Genomic DNA, 18871 nt, shown 5'->3' with positions numbered 1-18871 from the left:
TATATAAAATAGGCTTGTGCGTTATTGGATTTTTCAGAGAGCATGGATATTTAATATTATCGGGTACGTTGTTTCTGGGCAGACTTATTTGTCACCAAAGGAAAAGGGGAACCGCAAACAGGCAGCATCAGCAAAACTTCATAGGCCCTGCTGGAATGCTAGCAAGTAAAAGTATTGGTTATAACTCCAGCTCCAAAAGACTTTGAACAATTATCCTTAACCCTAACCCTCCAGGGTATTTTGGCTAGACAAAGTGACAAATGAGCCCAGTGTGGCAAGATCCATAAGGCCAAACGTTTCAAGGCCAATTGTATTGTATTGCAAATGTATTGCATCTGGCAGGGTTAGGGATAAAGTGCGCATCTAGCCATTTTTTCCCCCTTTCTTTAAAAGGTCTTTAGCACACAACTACTATTGTGATATTGAAATTCAATACCGGTATTGCTCAGTATCTAAAAAAATATCGTCAATATACAGCATTATTGGAATATCGTCCAAGCCTCATATACAGTTCAACTAATAATACTTTTTGGTTCTGTGCGACACTGCTAGTCTGCAATAGGTATTACTAACCTTTCTGATGAATCCAGCAATCAATCGGCCAATCTCTCTGACATCATCTTCTAAAGACAGAGCACTGACAAAAGAAAGACCATATATCGAGGTAAAAAAAATTCTCTTCGTGGAATGAACAAAAATGGGCATTCATGTGACCGAATAGGAGTGTGTGAAGGAATCTTTATTGGTTCACGCACACTGTCAATATGCCAATCCGGTCTCTCGATAAAGTAGTCCAGGTCAAAGGTTATTGGGGATAAATTGATGACTTGATGTTACGCGAATGCCCGTTCTGCTCGTAATTAACACGCGAGCGTCGTGCGCCCGTCTCCCTATGTGTTCATGTGCCTTTGAGGAACATTTGATTATCCCAAATGGCCCATATCATTGTGTGTATGCGCAGTTGAAATACCGAACAAGCTTATTGTATATAGGTTATCTATATATCCCAGCATCCATGAGAAAACAGTGTCAAAGTTGCTTCACTTGCAAGTATATCACAAGTCAGGTCACAAGTCTATTACTAGTCCACTCACAAGTCCAGTCAGAAATGACAAAGGATGGACAATTTCAATGTCTTTGTCACAGTTCAATGGAATAGCTTGTGAGTTGTTTTGGGACTAGAGGACTTGTGACTGCCTTGTATGGACTTGTGAGGGCTTAGCTACAACGCTTCTTCAAAATCTTGCTTCAAATTCTTTGCCAAATTTAAGGTTATATTACTTTGCACCGAGTTCATTGGTGATTGCAGAAGACTTAATGACATAAAGTGTATCTCTGGCAAGATTCAAAGCACATTTCCCGTTTGAAGGTACTCCCAGCTGTATACTTACTTGAGGGAGTCGTGCATGGTCTTGCAGACAAACATGAGAGCATTGATGATGACTGGATCATTGGTTGGTTTCTCTTGGTTACGGCAGAAGGCCTCCATGATGGTACGGCACAGCTCCACCTTGACCACGTCCTTCTGGAACATGTCCACCATGGGCATGAACTTGTCCTAATAACATGCAGGAAAAAATAACCGAAGAATAATGTGTTGATTAACCCTAACCTTCCCAAATCCTCCTAAATCCTCTTTGCAAAATGCAGGATTTTGCAGGATTGAGCCTATATGGCAAAAGTGTGCGGCTGATTTCGGAGGACGCACTGTCTTAGGCCGGACCTTGTGCTGTTTATGCTCGACCGTACAAACATTTAGGCCTATATTACGTTCGAAATCCTTCGCACTGCTCCAGGATGTCACTGGCTCTGCCTCAACATATTTGAGGCAGTTCTCCCCCTCGAAGGGCACTGTGCTATACATTTTGTTGACCTTGACCTTTGACATATACAGTTAAAAATCAATAGGCTTCTGGGAACCATAGGACCAATGCACATACCAAGTTTGAAGTTGATATGCCAAGTTATTCTTGAGGTATTGGAAACTAACTGCATGCACATGCATGCATACACATGCACACGCAAGTGTGTATTTGCCTGCAATCGGGGACCCCCTGTTGTCCCTCTTTTGTTTGTACTTGACCTCCGATATGTTTCGTGCAGGATCGTAAATTGGGGACATTCGGGAATTGGCAACCCTATTGTCCTCTGTTGTTCAACTCTATTGAATGCAGAAACAAACTCACACAAACACCGACCCACACATCCACATGGAAGGACAAGGCAGAAACCATATGTGCATGGGACATACAACTTAGAAACATGTGCTGAACATTTCAAATATTACCTCGTGAGGTACATCAACTTACCATTGATAGCAAGACAGAGAAGTCCTTGATATGACCCAAGACTTTTGACATCACAGACTGCAACTGAAGACAAATGAACATATACAAATTGAATGCATGAAAATGCAAGAAAACCAGGGTAATAAGAAAGCTTGTTTTTCGTCTGGGCGTGTCTTTTTGTAACCCTGTTTCAAATCTGACAACTTTGAACACCAACTTTATTTCACGTATTGCAAACCTCAGATTCTTTCCCAAATGTTGTAGATTAGTTTGGGCTAAAGCCCTGGTTCATTTGTGTACTTCTTATACCTTCACAGAACAGGCCAGAATCAATTTGCTTTCACATCCTAAAAATCTTACTGAAAAAAAGTAATCAAACAATATCACAATTGAAACAATTTCACAGCAGAAAAGTTGGTACATCCAACATGACATTGGATGTACTCAGACACATGGATTGTTTGTTTATAGTCAAAAGTAACAGCTGAACTGTTGAAAATTGTTAGAAATAAACCATATTTCAATACAACACAAATAATAAGCTTCAAATACAAGCATCATTCATGGCATTTGGATTTTCTGTAGTTTTTTCATTGAGAGTATATAATTCCATGGAATTGCCTGTTATTTTGAAGTAAGTGACATCAGGACTGGACAAGATGATAAAAGTTATCCCTAGATTTACATACCTGCGGATAGAATGATTCAAATGCACGGTCTGGGGTCATGTGCTTGATGATGTCACCTAGGATAGTGTTCACTTCTTTCTTCTACAGAACAAAGCAAAATCATGAAAAAGAAGAAGAAAATTTCAATAAGTTGAATGTCACAAATGAATTAAGCCGTACACAGAGGAAATCTATACACTTAATTTATTCATAATGTACATCAGTAACTTTCTGTTGTCCTACTTTGAGCCATTTTTTTGTACACAAACCAGTGTTGTTGTAGAGTCGGCTCTTGTGCCGGACTCAACTACAACACAGCACGTAACCTTTGGCAATTCACCTCATGTTATTTGTAGGAACTTTTGTTCCCTATGTTATACTTTTGTTCTGTAATCATAATATAAATCCTAAAGACACATGTAGGCTATACAAACATTTCAAGTGAACCACTAACACATATAGTGGATTTTGCACTAAATGTATAAACTTTGGACTCGGCTCATATAGGTGGGCGCGGACATTTTTACATTTTTACATCCAGCTCCCAGACCTATGTTCTTGAAACTCAATGATCTTGATTCTGGAGTGCTGAATGGTAATGCACAGCAACCGAAGAAAAAACTGGTATGCAAATGCATAGATCGTTTCAATCGGATGACTAAAGCCCGCCCCCACCTATAGCTTGAATAGCAATTTAATATTTTAATTAAAAAACTGAATGCTATAGTTAGTGAAATAAAGCACAACTCAACAAAAAAATGGGACTATGGAACGTGGGAGCCTCAATACAATGACAATTAGTTGTTTACTTACAGTAAAATGCCTGCATGGATATTCTATCCAGACCTCAGCACAGCTGATGTAGTCCTGAAATACAACATAAACATTCCTGATCCATTAAAGCACTTGTATTACATTGTGTTTGTTCCCTCAATCCATGAAACAAAAAGGACTTGGTCGGTTTGGGTAGTATAGAGAGTAACAGGCAGGACGGTCAGGGTGATACAGGACTAATGGGTCACCAAATGTAACAACCTTAATAATAGGGTGTTCCAGTTTTATCAAGTATTTATTTTTTACTTTCCTTAACGTACATTTCAACCTCAACCCATTGTGCTCAAAAATCAAGTCCGGTTTACTAAATTTTTGGATAACTCCGACATTTTTTTGGTCAAAACATTTCGTATTCCAAAAGTTCCACATTCACATATAGTCAAATAACATTGTGGGTGCCACTTTAAAGTTGGTTGAACTACTGACCCTAAAAATCCTAGCCAAACACTAGCCCTCTGAAAAGAACCGCATGTTTGTGCAATAAAATCCTCATAGTGAGTCGAGCTGGCCTCACCGCATGGCATGGATAATCATAATCCTGTCAACAAGACAAATCAGCAAGCTCAAGTAAGGGCTGTTTGCAGTCATCTGACCACTATACAAGCTAAATTTGACAAGACAGAAAATAGTTGCAGTGTATTTGGACCCTATTCAAACGTGTACTGCAGTTTACAGTATGACCGCGAGACCATGTGTAAAAACAATGATAATGAGGCGCAGGTTAAAAGTATTCATGTGGCCATACATCTTGATTATGCTTAAACCCTTGTCCATACCTCAGGTTTACGTAATTTCATGACAGTCTTCCAGACTTCGTTGAGTACTGACAATCGCTGCTGCTGTGGTGGATTAGCCAGTGCCAAGTTGGTGCCAAGAGATCGATACAAGTGGTGCTGCAACCATAACAGTTTTTACAGTGAGTGATTTTGTTGAAACATAAAAAAAAAAAATTAAAGTTAAAATTACCATGCATGTTCAGTGCGTGAAATTACGGTCGGACATCGGACATTTTCCGACCACTTTCATGGTTTGTCCGACCAAATGCAGATGTGCTCGGACAAAATGTCCGAGCGATTTATGTATTCTTTGTGGAGTTGTCTTTTTCAGAAGTATGAAATAAACGCTTGCGCTCAAAAGTATTTTGTTGTTTATTTCCGATGATCCGGTCTGTAATACTTACCGTACGCTGAGCGGCTGCTAACTACATGTACATGTACGTGTTGTCTTATATTCACGCAATAGATGCAACGCGTTTACACCCCAATCATTACACAGTCTGGTACAGCGCGGCGTGCACAGCGATAGATTGGCATTCGTACGTACGTGCCGTTTGCCAAAAAATAGACGTGAAATCAAGTCGATAAATTGTGTTTCGATCAGCAATCTTCGTGTTTCTTCTACAAATCAGTTAATACAACTTTTTGTACTTTTCAAGTCATTTTATGGAAATGAGCAGTGGCCGTTTGTGGAATTCCCAGTTAATTTCTATTGGGCAAAAGTGTAAACCTGATTCAACCTCTATTCCTTGCTATAATGATTCGATCGAGCCTCTTTGGACATTCAGAACTGCAATTTCAGCCAGTTTAAGTTATGTGTTCTGCAGACTTGAATCGAGTCTGTATAGTGACGAGTCTAAATATTATAAGGACATTGACGCGCATACATGTAATGAGAATTTAGCAAGATCAAAGTACGTTGTGTTGCGCGGTATGCTTTAAGTGCGTGATTGTTACTAAATTCTCACAACGTGGCTTACTTCAGAAACGAGCGCGTGAATGCCCGGCGCTTGTCATTGCAACTAGATGTACATAGTGTGTATTATGGATACGTACGTACGTAAACACACGTGTATGTACCGTCCACGTGTTTGAAGTATAGTAAACGCGGCCTTTTGAAAGTTCGTCTCAGATGGCAGATCAAAACTTGACAATGGCAGAACACTTTTGATTGTGCTCGGACATTTTGTCCGACCACTTTTTTGGTCTAATTTCACGCACTGCATGTTAAAAATTTGTGTGAGCTAAAACACTTTTGTTTAGCAATCTGTGAAATGTCTTTACATCTTACATTAACATTAAAATAAAATTGTCTTGCATTTTACTACTGGAATTAAGAAAAAAATACCAGAGTTTTAAAATTGCACAATGAGTTGAGAATTTGATCTGCAATGTTGAGTGAGACTAAATCTATAACAAATACACTCCAATGAAAAAACAAAATTTGCCAAAATCCTCATTAATAAAAGACAGTTCACAATTTAGTAGACAAGTCCCTACTTGTTTTTATCAGCTTTCAAAGCAGGAATAACTGCTTTGATCAACTGGTTTATTGAGATCAGGGAAGCATAACTGATTAATCAAATGCAATCAGGGGACTAAAATGAAGTAATCTCTCAACTTATTCGATGAGATCACTCACTTTAGATGTTTTATTTTCGTTTCAGAGTTTAAATACCTTTCAATTTGAATCATTCTTTGTGGAATATTTAGAACAAGCTTTTTAAGTGGCAATTTAATGTTTTAAATACAAGTAGGAAGTCCAATAATAATTGTATTTTAATGTTTTATTTAAGCGTGAGAACCACATCAATTTCTATTGTAATAAACACAAATAATAATAAAATACATACATCTACAGATGAACATAATACAGGTTTACGCAACACAACCACCAAGAATGTTTTCTCCCTCTTCATATAATTTAGAGAGAAACAGAATTCTGACCCTTGACCTTTTGACCCTTGACCTTTGACTTATCACCTTTGGGAATCCAGCTTCTTCGCATTCCTTGCTGAGCTCAGTGAAGCCTAACGCCCTGCTGGCGATAAACTCAGGCTTGAAGGCAGACATGATGGAGTTCAACAGCAATGCACTGCCATTAAAAAACCACGAAATACAATGTGCATCATTTATCTCTTGGGAAAATAAATATTTTTTTTTCAAATATTAAAACCACAAAAGGAAACTGACTAAGTGCATTATATAATAATAGTAAAGCTAAACAAAGAAATTGACTGGAGTGGGGTCTGAACCTGCGACCTCTGGATTGCCATTCCGGTGATCTACCCACTGCGCTATCCAGCACTATGTTGGCAGTTCCCCATTTTGTCAATGTCTTTGTTCAAGGGGCGCTAGTCAGAAACCATAAACCCATACATGCCATGTAGCCAGGGATCATGCCCAAATTCACGATGCCTGCAACATTGACAATGCTGCAAACCTGGGAAATAGCAAATGGGGAAAGTAGTAAATAAAATTATTCAAAACAATTTATGGTCCCTGCAGGCCATCTGTGGCTCAGCTCATTGCAAAACTTTTGATGAAGACTAAAATGTCTACTTACGTGTTGCATTGCTTCTTGCATTTGGCCAGAATTTCTGTTAAAATATCCTAGGAAAATGTACAGAAAAACAAAAGAAAATAAAACAAAGGAAAAATGACAAAAAGGAAAAAATCTGTGAAATGAATCCTTTATCTTCTGAAGAATTCAATGTTTCAAACTGGTTTGTCACTCTTCAATATGGTGGAAAATTAAACAGATAAATATGCTTGTATCAATTTTGTTTTTAAAAACAAATGATAAAGACTACAACCCTGGCTTGTATGGGTTAAACATGGTGTGTGAATACAGTTTTGTCTATTCATTTACTTTCTGCGGGTCTGAACAAACTGTTGTGTTGTGCATCATGGTTTATCAATGAATAGACCAACAGACTTTCGGGTCCTTTTTGTTTATGATGACTGTATAAATATGTGTCTGATTATCGATTCCAAACACTTTGCTTTGCGTGATTTACCTCGGTGGCATGGTGTGCAATGCACTGTAGTATCCAGTCCAGGGCCGGTGAGTAGAGGGACAGATAGTTGGCCATCTCAAGACGTTGGATGGCTAGGATATTCTGAACACTGTCACCCCGAAGCTAAAATAAGAAAAGAAAGAAATAACACTATAATGTACGACGTTGCTTTTTTTGTTCATGCGAAAACAAGAATAGGCTTGCAAAGATGAGCTGGACCTAAAATTGGCAATTTCAGATATCGTATGTGCTAAGTTATTCACTTGCTCAGTCAGTCAGTTGGCTGGTTGGCAGGAATAAAAAAACAAACACAAGTCAAATTTAATTTTGTGTAAAGAAAACCAAATTTAACTTTGGGGGGGGGGGTGTTGTAACTTTGTTTGGAACTTCCAAAAAATATGATTTGATTGACTGATATACGAGTCAATAATAAAGATAATTTTGCGCTTATATGACGCTTTTAACTGATGTCTCAAAAAGTAATTCACAATTATTACCTTTGTTCATCAGGGCATGAGATCATTTTTTTTTATCTGCAACAGCTCAAGATCGCAGAATTTGAGTGAACTTTGAGAGAAGTTTCATTTGTAAGGATAAAGAACATTGAGTATTCAACAAAGAAGTATCAATTGATTGGAAAATAATAGCTGGATAATGTTACCTGGGAGTAGGAAGACAGGAAATCATAGAAGTTGTTGATCAGATGAGTGCGCACATTGGGAGCTACAGCCACACCAACCTGTAACAAGGACCACAGCATGTTTGCAATCACAACAGTCACAGTGTTTGGAACGTAAATAGAACTTCACACTTTTACATTTGAGTATCATAAGTGACCGGATCCCTAAAAATGGGTCTTAAGGACTTACTGATTTTTTTTTTTAATGCAGTAGAAAGAACATACTCAAAAGAACGATCGGGCACTATACTCAAAATTTTTGACTGGTTACAGCTCCCTCTCGAAAACTCAAGCCCAAAAACTGAATCCCTTAATTGTTGAATTGCTTATACACATGTAGTTGAATTGCTTATGAGTTAATTGTTGAATTAAAACATTTAAATTATAAAACCCTGAAGAGTTTATTTTCTCATTTTATATTTTGGACAGAGGTGTGTAAAACACATAAAGACTGGCAATGAGGTCACTAGTGCACGTCTATGCCCCCGTCGGGCCTGTGAGTGACCAAAAGAGGGTCCTATTTGGACCCTCTACTTGTCACTCACAGTCCCTCGGGCGCATAGACGTGCACTAGTGACCTTACTGCCAGTCTATATGTGTATATTACCACACTGACAATAGTCAGTAAAATCAGCCTTTTTTTTGTATGATGTAATTTATGCCACCTACAATAACTGCATGAGTTATGATTTATTGATTAAGTCGCAGACTTCATAACTGTGCAACTTTCATGAAATCATCACGTGTAGTTGTGCAACTTGCGCAATGAAATGTGATACAAGTACAATCACACCAGTGCATAACAAGGTTTTGACTTTAGCTGCAGGCGACAGAAAATAGAGAAATGTACTACCTCATCTGTTCTTGATTAAAAAGTCCCTTTGCCCATACGACACTCAGCAAAGAGTCTCCCACAAATTTTGTATTGCAGTTTCATTTCCAAGAATGGTTGCTTAAGCTCACCCGACAGAGATATGCCCTTGCATAGATGGCTACCAGTGGATCTCCTACACCTCTCATTTGATTGGTCAGTCGTAGCAACGCTTGCTCATACTCACTGCAAAGAAAGATAGTAAAGCATTTCTACAGTTAACCAGACACCACTGTGATCTTGTCATTATTTTGTCACTCAGTGCATGCCTATGCCCTCCTTTGGCCTAACATTGTACCCCCTTGTGGTCACTCACAGTCCCTCCGGGTGCATAGACGTGCACTAGTGACCTCAATGCTAGTCAATATGTAACATATACTGACTAAAAAATATGACACGTCCAATTAATCCATTACAAGACATGAATAAAAACGATGAAATTTTGTTTGAAGTAGTAATACACATACTGTGTATAAACTAGAAATGAAATGAAATATGGTGGGAAAAAAACTTCATTCTAGTAAAAAATATAAAAAACTGAAATAAAAAAAATACTCACTCAGTTGTTAAGAAGCTGTAACAACTCATAATGGCTGCCTCCACATAGCTGAGAGAGAACCAGTTAAGGTTGGTTCATGGCAAAAACTTGCACCACTTGTAATGGGGTTGTCTGATATTTGGATCATGTTGATTTATTTCAAATTTATAAAGGCTTTATCTTATTTATGGATTTACATGAAATCCAACATCTGTATGGACTGTTGGACATGCAGCAAGTGCTTCAAATCTTACTGATGAGAACACGTTATAAAAAAGGATTTACATAAGAGAAAAAAAAAATCTGATTTTTTTGGGTAAAAAAGATAAAAAAGAAGCCTCATCATGTAAACAGAACTCTTTTAATAAGCCTGTTTTGAGATATGGACAAAAAAGGAGGGCGTTGTTTGGTTTGGGTAAAATCTTTTGTATTTATCAACATATACCCAAACCAAATTCCGCCTTGCTTTCTTGTCCAACATAAATGAATGTAAACCAAGAATTTTAATAGTCACTAAAAATTGAAAAGTTTATGTCCTTAACAAAGACACACAGCAGCAATAACTTCTCCAGCACTGACTGAAATGAGACCACTCTGATCGACACCTATCAAAAACATTCCGAGAAGTATACACAAAGCAATGGACCTTCTCGACCAGTAAAACAGCTCCAGAAACAGTGTTTTCTTTTTTCCTTCGGGGGGGTGGGGGGGGGGGTGATCTGATACACTGTGCCCTCTGGAGATATGCACACAATCGGGAACAAAAGATTGTAAACGTCTCCACAGGGCAATTTCTATAGATGAATACGTCTCCAAAAGGTTTTCACGAAATAGATGTATGGATTTCACTCAAAAACTAGGAATTTCCAAGGTATGTTGATCTGTCGCAAATGGAAGAGTTTTAGAAAAGGGATATTAAGTCAGAATTTCAGCCAAGGAAATTAATTCTGGTTAAAATAAGAGCATTTTGAAACTGTACTTTCAAACTCGAAAACATTAGTACAATAACAAAGAAATGTCTCCACAAGGATACAAATTTCAGTATGTGTGTGGGAGGGGGGGGGGAGGGTGTGGGTGGGGAGGTGGGGGTGTTTCACAGAATGTCAAGGATACAGCCTTGGAATGAGTTCTCTGATCGAAGCAATCTTGAAGAACCAATTACGGCACGTCTCTTTGGCTGAGTCGGGGACCTGGTGAGGAGCAAAGTTCTCAGGCAGCATCTGAGGGGTGGTGCCACCGGACGGGATGTAGGTGGACTTGCGACGGATGCGGTCGTACACAAGCCTTCCTGTAAGGGAAAAACTTCAGCCATGATTTCCTTATTCAGTGAACCACAGGAAAGTTTATATAGATACACCTACATGACATTGTGTAGGAACACATTATAGAGCTGCATTAAAGTACTTGGGCGTTAACTCATTCTCTCGGGTAGAATATTTTTGGATGTCCTAGGGCGCACACATTTTGAATCAATGTGCATGATCGTAGAACATATTAATATTAGATGAAATAAAATTTCAGTGATGGTCAATGGCCCACTACATGAGAGGTCCCCCACACCCTGTTTCAAACTTCACTCTCTCACGAGTCATGAAAACTGATGGGCGATTCACTGGGGCCATTTCCATGAAAATATATACAAATCGTTTTATATTGTGGATTACGTTTGTTTTGCTAGAAAAGAGTAATTTAAAAACAAAATATATTTCTAAACAAAAACCACCACAATTTAAAAAAAAAGTTGACAATTGGGATTACTACACTGATTTAAAATAAGGCCAAAAAAAAAAGTCTCCGGTTTCTGGTATGCGCGCGTGTCGCCGTAGCCATGCGCGTCGGCAAAATGAAAAAGTTTTTTTTTTCAATAAAAGATGATGTCTCAAAACCGCCAAACTCACTGGTTCGACTGGAATCCTGCTGCTGCACAATTTTAACGTGTTTTTAGATGGGGTTATGATCGAGAATAAGCTTTATGTGGCCTCTTCGGACTCCCATATATTTGCACTAGGTTTAGTCGGACACCATTTGCAGTCATCAGCCGACGTTTGAAGCAAAAAAAACAGGTAAAAAAAAAAAAAAAGCCGCGTCGCCGCACCACTTTTTGGGCAAGCTCCATACCAGAAACCGGAGACTTTTTTTTTTGGCCTAAGATGGGATATTTGATAAAAGTACTTACCGAATGTGTCTAGGATATCGGTGATCAGCACATACTTGCTGGGGTAGAACTGGATTACTGATGTATCGGCCAACAGCTTGGAACACTAGCAAATAAAAAACCCACCAAATTCATATTGAAACCATCTGAAACTTTACAATGCATTAACAAAACCAACTACAAAAACCTGACGCCTTCCTAAGTGAACCTTCTTCATATTTTGAGTGGAGTGAATAAGACTAGATTATAACTCAATTTACCTTATCCCATCACCATTCTGTATGGCTATCTTGAGTGCCTCCAATCTGATCCTGATTCCAAGCTGCCAGGATTAACTCATTAATCCACTTAAACCTAATCCATCACCAACCTGTATGGTTCTCTTGAGTGTCCCCAAGCTGATCCTGACTCCAGTTGCCAGGATGAACTCATTATTCCAATATTTACCTGATCCCATCACCAACCTGTATGACTATCTTGAGTGCCTCAAATCTGATTCTGATTCCAAGTTTCCAGGATTAACTCATTAATCCGATTTACCTAATCCTATCACCAACCTGTATGACTATCTTGAGTGCCTCAAATCTGATTCTGATTCCAAGTTTCCAGGATTAACTCATTAATCCGATTTACCTAATCCTATCACCAACCTGTATGGCTATCTTGAGTGCCTTCACTTTCTGATCTTGATCCCAAGCGGCTATGAGGGCTTGGTTCAACTCGTTGATCCGATGAACATAATCCTGCTGGCTCAGGTTTAGCATCTCCCTAACAGAACCCTGAAAAAGGGAAGCCATAATGCAATATTTAGCTTCGCCCTTAACTGACGTGATTTCATAAGCACAGTACATCCAGCGTTGCCTGAAAGCTTGTATACAGTGTCGATAAAAATACATTGGCGAAGGGCCAAAAAAAAAAAAAAATGAAATTTTACATCTCCGACGCAAATTCCATCTTGTAATAAAAGTTTGGTTGTGGTACCTGCTGCCAAATCAGATTCAAACCGGCCAGTCGACCCTGGCAAGCTCGGTGGTTGAGTGGTACGATGTCTGCACTAGTAAGCAGGAGGTCATGGGTTCGAGTCCCACCCGAGTAGCCTTTTGAAAGTTTCCTCGCAGGCTGTCAGACAACACTGAGTATACAGTGTTTATAAAATACGTTGGTGAAGGGCAAAAACACCAATATAAAATTTGTATCAAGCTTGATGGAAGAATTCAAGACTTAACCAATGCAAAGCTATAGGGAAACATGTCACAACTCAAAAAATTAGCAACATGAAGGTTTGTAATAATATGTTTAAGTGGAGTCACCACATTGTGTAATGGGCTTCTGTCCTGTTTCCTCTAAGGGCCAGTCTCAATTCATATCTGGGACAAGTTCCGGACATTGCATATGGATAAGTTGTTAGATTCTGAACAACTTCACCGCAATCTTCCCACAATGAAGTTATTAGTATTGGTGAGTCAAGCAGTTGCTGATAACAATTTCCCCGCAACATGTTCGGTACAAATGCAGAGCTTCTTCCGGACAAAGTGAATGATTGTACCCGCACTTGTCCCGAACTTGTCCCGAACTTGTCCCGGATATGAATTGAGACAGGCCGTAAATGAGAATGACTAAAGCATGGCACCATACTTACCTCTTCAAAATCATCCAGCTGTTCCAGTCTGTTCTTGACTTTGTCAGTGACAGTGCTCTGGCCAGCTGGTTGTGACTTGACAGTCACTGTGGAAAAAAAAACCCATTAAAATTAAAGATGTACTATTCCTGTTCTTCAACAAATTTGAATATTTTTTTCTCCTGACAAACTAAATGCACATGTATGTATAAAGAGTCTTTTTAGAATATCTCAATGTTTAACATATGCATAAAAAAATTAATAATCTTTTTAGAATATTTCAATGTTTAACATATGTATAAATGATCCTTTTAAAAATAATTTCTGTTATATTGTAAATTGTAAGCCATCGCGATTCAGTCTTTAGACTGCGAGAATGGTATGATCAATAAAAACCTTCAATTCAATTCAAGTCAATTCAATATATGTTTTACATTAACAAGAAAAAATATCATTTCTTGTGCCTGCAACCCTCTGAAAAAAACAAGGCTTTTAACTGGTATCCAGTTAACTCGACCATTTGCCAACTTGACTCGAACCAACTCGACTGTTTTCCAACTCGACCATTCAACTGACTTGACCGTTGTGTGTTCCACTTGGAAAAGTCAAGTCGTCCGTTGTCCAACTCATCCATTGTCCATCTCATCCTTTGTCCAACTCGTCTGCTGTCCAACTCATCCGTTGTCCAACTCGTCCGTTGTCTAACTCGTCCTTTGTGAACTTGTGTCATACACAAACAGGGTTCTAAACACAGTACAGTCGTTTTCCAAGTTCCGAATTTTTCCTAGTTCCGTGTCGCTTCAAATGAAAACCGACCTCTTTTTTCCAGTACTATTTTTTTGATGACAAAGTGCGTTTTGAAAAAAAGTAAAATGTAAGTTTGATCATGGAGGAAGGAACCTCCATGGTTTGATCAGATGTCTTTTCAAATCAAATCTCTAGAAAAGGAATTTGGCCAAATTCCAGGAGCCGCGAATCAACGATAATTTACTCCACGGTATACGCCACTCAGATTAGCTGGTGTGATTATTTTTTTACCAGTGAAGCCTGTTATCACTCCTAAGCTACGCAGTCAGGACCACCCCAAGGTCAACCCACTTTGATGGTTACTCAAAAACTCTTGAAACAGTTCTTGAACCCTTCTACGCAATTAGAAGACTTAATCAGACGAGTAGGTAAATGTATGAGTTGACTCAAGTTGGCAAACGGTCGAGTAACTCGACGTGTGAAGTCGAGTAGGTCAATGGACGAGTTGGTACAACGGTCGAGTTGGTACAACGTCAAGTTGGCAAATGGTTGAGTTGACTGTAAACCCTTTTAACTCATTCAAAAGTTATTAAACAAACATCATTTTAAGAACAAATACTGATTGTGGGATAGTCTATTGTTTCCATGCATGAACTGCAGGTGGAATGCAAACAAAAACAAACAAAAAACAGGAAAACAACTTACCCTTCTGTTGACCACCAGTTGAGAGGAAGCTCTGTGGAATGAACACAAATGTGATATCAAATGAAACACTGATATTGGTTTGAGCTAGAGGTCGCAAGGCTTGTACAATAGGGCCCATTTTACAGAGCATTCATGTAAATATACTGAGAACACATCACGCGCAAAACACACAGCGTGGCATTTAGAAAGGTAACCTTTTTTTTGCAATGCTAACAATTTTTGCACTTAAGAAATTTCTGTACTAAGCAGTCCAACACGTCATGCTAAGGCATTTTTAGATGAATATGGAATTATCTAATAGAGACTGCCTAACTGGAAAACATGCAAAGAGGAATTCATGCATCAATTAAATTCAACCTAGTCCGATAATTTGTTTGCTTTAGGAGAAATATTACGTTTTGCACGATACTCTCCAGCTTTTGGTATTGAAGAGGGACAAATAAAATACAAAGTTTGTTCTCTGTAGCTATGTACAGTTTACGTTGATTTTTCTAATTGGGGGTGTACATTGGAACCGGGTACCCGAGAACCCGACCGCTGATGTCAGGAACCGGTTCCAGATTATATGATTAGTTACCCGTAACCAACTCTACAAATTTCTAAGTAACTTCTCAGACAATGAAAAAGAAAGGTTATGAATGTGGTTTTCATTTTCAAAATGAAAACCAGGCTACATGGAAAACCGATTTCACATTTATATGCATTTTAATGTGTGACAGACAACGCTCACGAAAGTTGCAGTTTACACCGTAAAGCTATATAAAGCCCTTCAGCCAACTTCCAGGATTTGAAATTTTGGTTTTTTTTTTTTTTTTACGGGTACCCGGGTACCCATGTTTTACTTCAATAGGGTAACCGGTTCACATACAACCTGTAAATGCACACCACTATTTGTCATTGTGTTTTAGTTGCAAAATTGTTTAGCGGACACTTATGTTCAGGAAGTTTTGCATCATTCATTGCATCGTGAAATGTAAAAAGTAAAATATATAAAATAACACACAAAAAAAGGGACAACTAATTAAAGATTTGGAACGCAGGACGATTAAATGGAATATCCTTACTGTAGTGATGGAGAGCTTTTCGGAGGTTGTGTACTTGCTGAGGATGGTGGCTTTCTTGCTAGACCAGGGTTCAAAGGAGTCATCTAGCTGGTTCTTGTTAAATGAACCACTGTCCGTCTGCAAACACAACAAAACACGTAACAAATAAAGTCAATCACAAGCCAATATTACTCATCAGGGCATCATCATTACTCACCAGGATTGTTGACTGCTGTGATGTGGGACATGTGTTTTTTTTACACCTTCAAGGACTCGGCCTCACCTTGGATTCCATGTAGCCCTTGGGCATAAAATATAACATGTCTCACATCACAGCCGTCAACAATTATTATCTGTCTACTTACAGCATCTTTTCCACCGCCTTGCCCCAGACCCTGAGACAAGGGGTCAGCCACCTTGATGGCCGCAGCTGCAGCAAACTGTGAGAGGGGATCCAGACCCTCCATGGTGTCTGCTAGCGGGTCCAAGGCGGGGCTAGGGGTGGGCTTGGATGTCAGCTGCTTGCTGGAGTTACCTCGCCCTAGCTTCTTTATCTCAGAAACCTGAATGTGGCCAGAAACAATAACAAAAACTGGTGATGAAAAATATCACAATTTTGAAGAAAACTGAGGGCCATGGTTCTCTAGCGAAATTCAGCCCACCCGACTTGTTTCTGTATCTGTATTATATAGGCAAAGCATCCCAGGGGAAACATCACACCAACTTAGAGAGAAGACAATGAGAAGAAATTACAGTTTTAGAGGTGGGAGGAAAAGCCAAGAAGATATTCTTGGGGAAACCCACAGAATCAGGTAGGGACTGAAAACCCAATCCACATATTGACCCAGCAGGATTCGAACCCGGGTCACGGCGGTGGAAGGCAAGGAAAGTACCACTACGCTAACCTGACTCCCACTTGTCTATACTCAAAACAAATAAGAAATTAACAAGTAAATTGCCACAAATACTGTTGAGAGACTGTCTGGCCTATTGGTAGGTGGATTCCGCACCAACCAAAACAATCCAACTTGAAATTCTAATGAGAATTACTCTTTTTACAGAAAATCGAATATTTGAAGCAATATGATTTTGATAAAAGATGGTTTTTCCGTTTCCTGACATTGTGCAGCAAGTTCTGAAGCAGACCGGGACCTTTAGTGCTGAAAAACATGCAAAACAAAATCAGGCCAACTTTACTCACCCTTTAGCCCACAAAATTCTTCAAATTTGTTCAGAGGTAAAGACAAGGTCCTCAGTGTTTCACCAGACAAGTTTGAGGTCTCAATTCAATTTTTAAAGGAGACCTTTCTTCAACAATTTGCACCCGAGAGTGAAGCCAAGTGATTTTTTTTGTTGAAACCTAATTACTGGTACATATCCAACGTTTTGAAAAGATTGACCAGTGAGTAGTCTGGTGGCACGACTATGGAGAGAATGTTTAGAAATAGAGACTAGGTACCAGATGATTCTTTTGATACAGTTGATTGATGCAGTAATAAAGGGGTGTCGGACTGCTTATTTTATGTGCCAGTCTATTTTCTTGTATCTTAAGTTTTGGGACGCTCATACACAGTATTGAGAGTCTCAATTTTCGGACAAGTTCAGAAGTTACACTGAAAGCGACCCGGCTCAAAAAATGTCTCAACCTCAATTCATAAATCAAGTCACGAGTAACAGGGGATGAAAAATAACAAAGGAATCCCTTTTTCACAGTTCATTTTAATAACGTGCGACTTAACTAGGGACTGCATGGGTGATGGACTTGTGGGAATTTTCAATGGACTAGAAATTTGCATTTTGATACAGAAAACCAAATAAACACCATTATTTTAAACTTGAGCAGGTCATTACCATGACTGGCTTCAGTGGGTGGTCCACCGTTGGCTCTGCCTGCAGAGCGCCAGCCTTCTGCTCTGCATTGTAGTTTCTGGGCTTAGGGTGCCTGATGGTAAAAAGGGAGATTTTGGTATAATGTCATACCATTACATGTTGGTCAGCTTTAAGAGTAAGCAAATCAAGAGATACACAACAGAAAACTGTTAACCATCAAAGTATACACAGACTTATGCTGGTAATTGTTTTCTTTTATTTCAGGGATATGACAAAACTGTTAATAATCTGGTCCCTGTGGTGTGCTGAGTCCAAAGTTGAAAGTTTTTACCCACTTGTGTGTCAGGGCCAAGAAATTGACTAAGGACTAGCCCCATAAATGTGGCCAATTTACTGGACTACCTCCGTAAATAAGGGCCACACTTGGAACATGTACCCGAAAGGGTTGAACTTTGTTAATTTTTCATTTTTCCATTTAGACTTTGGTTGTAGTTTATTTACGCTTTAGGAGCACACTCACCCTCTTTAAAGTGATAGAAAAGAAGTCCCGCCTTTCTCAGACGTCTTTTTTTGGGTGTAATTTCCAGGTTCATTTGTACACGTTTGCGTATCTAAATTCCAACATCGAATAGATCACGCGCGTGCTAGATCGTTAATCTGCTGTCAGTCATGTAGACTTGAGTCAAGGCACACATGGTAACCCGGACACAAAAAAAGACCATGCAAATGCAGTGGTGGTGCACGGAGACAACGAGTTCCAGCAGTCGCGTGGTCGTTTTTAGTGTCTGGGTTGCCACGTGCACCTTGACTCAAGACTACGTGACTAACAGCAGAAACGATCCCATCAGCACGCCCGTGATACTTTCGATGTTGCAAATCAACCTGGAAATTACACAAAAATAGATGACTGTGAATGGCCAGACTTCTTTTCTACCGCTATAAAGAGGGTGAATGTGCTTCTAAAGCATAAATAAACTACAAAAAATTACAAACTATAAAGATAGTGGATATTTTGCCGGAGGTAATGACGGCAAACTAACGATTACTAAAGGTTTGCCGGCGGCAATCCATATCAACAGAGGGCGCTGTACTCTTTAAA

The 18871-nt window shown here is 39.1% G+C and overlaps 1 protein-coding gene across 1 annotated transcript in view; it reads right to left on the bottom strand.

The window, feature by feature from the left end:
- The window catches only part of LOC119734948 (VPS35 endosomal protein-sorting factor-like), a 41893-nt gene that overhangs the window by 22039 nt on the left and 983 nt on the right, over positions 1-18871 (bottom strand). Inside the window, exons 2-21 of the mRNA XM_038208594.1 lie at positions 17794-17884; positions 16308-16505; positions 15964-16080; positions 14900-14930; positions 13469-13554; positions 12480-12608; positions 11851-11935; positions 10788-10962; positions 9696-9743; positions 9229-9322; positions 8248-8325; positions 7587-7709; positions 7133-7179; positions 6550-6661; positions 4567-4683; positions 3770-3823; positions 2978-3058; positions 2310-2372; positions 1392-1558; positions 574-637 (exon numbers count right to left, since the gene is read on the bottom strand). Of these exons, the coding sequence (XP_038064522.1) occupies positions 574-637; positions 1392-1558; positions 2310-2372; positions 2978-3058; positions 3770-3823; positions 4567-4683; positions 6550-6661; positions 7133-7179; positions 7587-7709; positions 8248-8325; positions 9229-9322; positions 9696-9743; positions 10788-10962; positions 11851-11935; positions 12480-12608; positions 13469-13554; positions 14900-14930; positions 15964-16080; positions 16308-16505; positions 17794-17884 (1960 nt within the window). The remainder of the gene's footprint in view (positions 1-573; positions 638-1391; positions 1559-2309; positions 2373-2977; positions 3059-3769; positions 3824-4566; positions 4684-6549; positions 6662-7132; positions 7180-7586; positions 7710-8247; positions 8326-9228; positions 9323-9695; positions 9744-10787; positions 10963-11850; positions 11936-12479; positions 12609-13468; positions 13555-14899; positions 14931-15963; positions 16081-16307; positions 16506-17793; positions 17885-18871) is intronic.

The sequence above is a fragment of the Patiria miniata genome, unplaced genomic scaffold (assembly GCF_015706575.1).
Source record: "Patiria miniata isolate m_02_andy unplaced genomic scaffold, ASM1570657v1 HiC_scaffold_28, whole genome shotgun sequence".
Taxonomy (NCBI): Eukaryota; Metazoa; Echinodermata; class Asteroidea; order Valvatida; family Asterinidae; genus Patiria; species Patiria miniata.
This window is presented reverse-complemented; position numbering and strand designations above follow the sequence as displayed.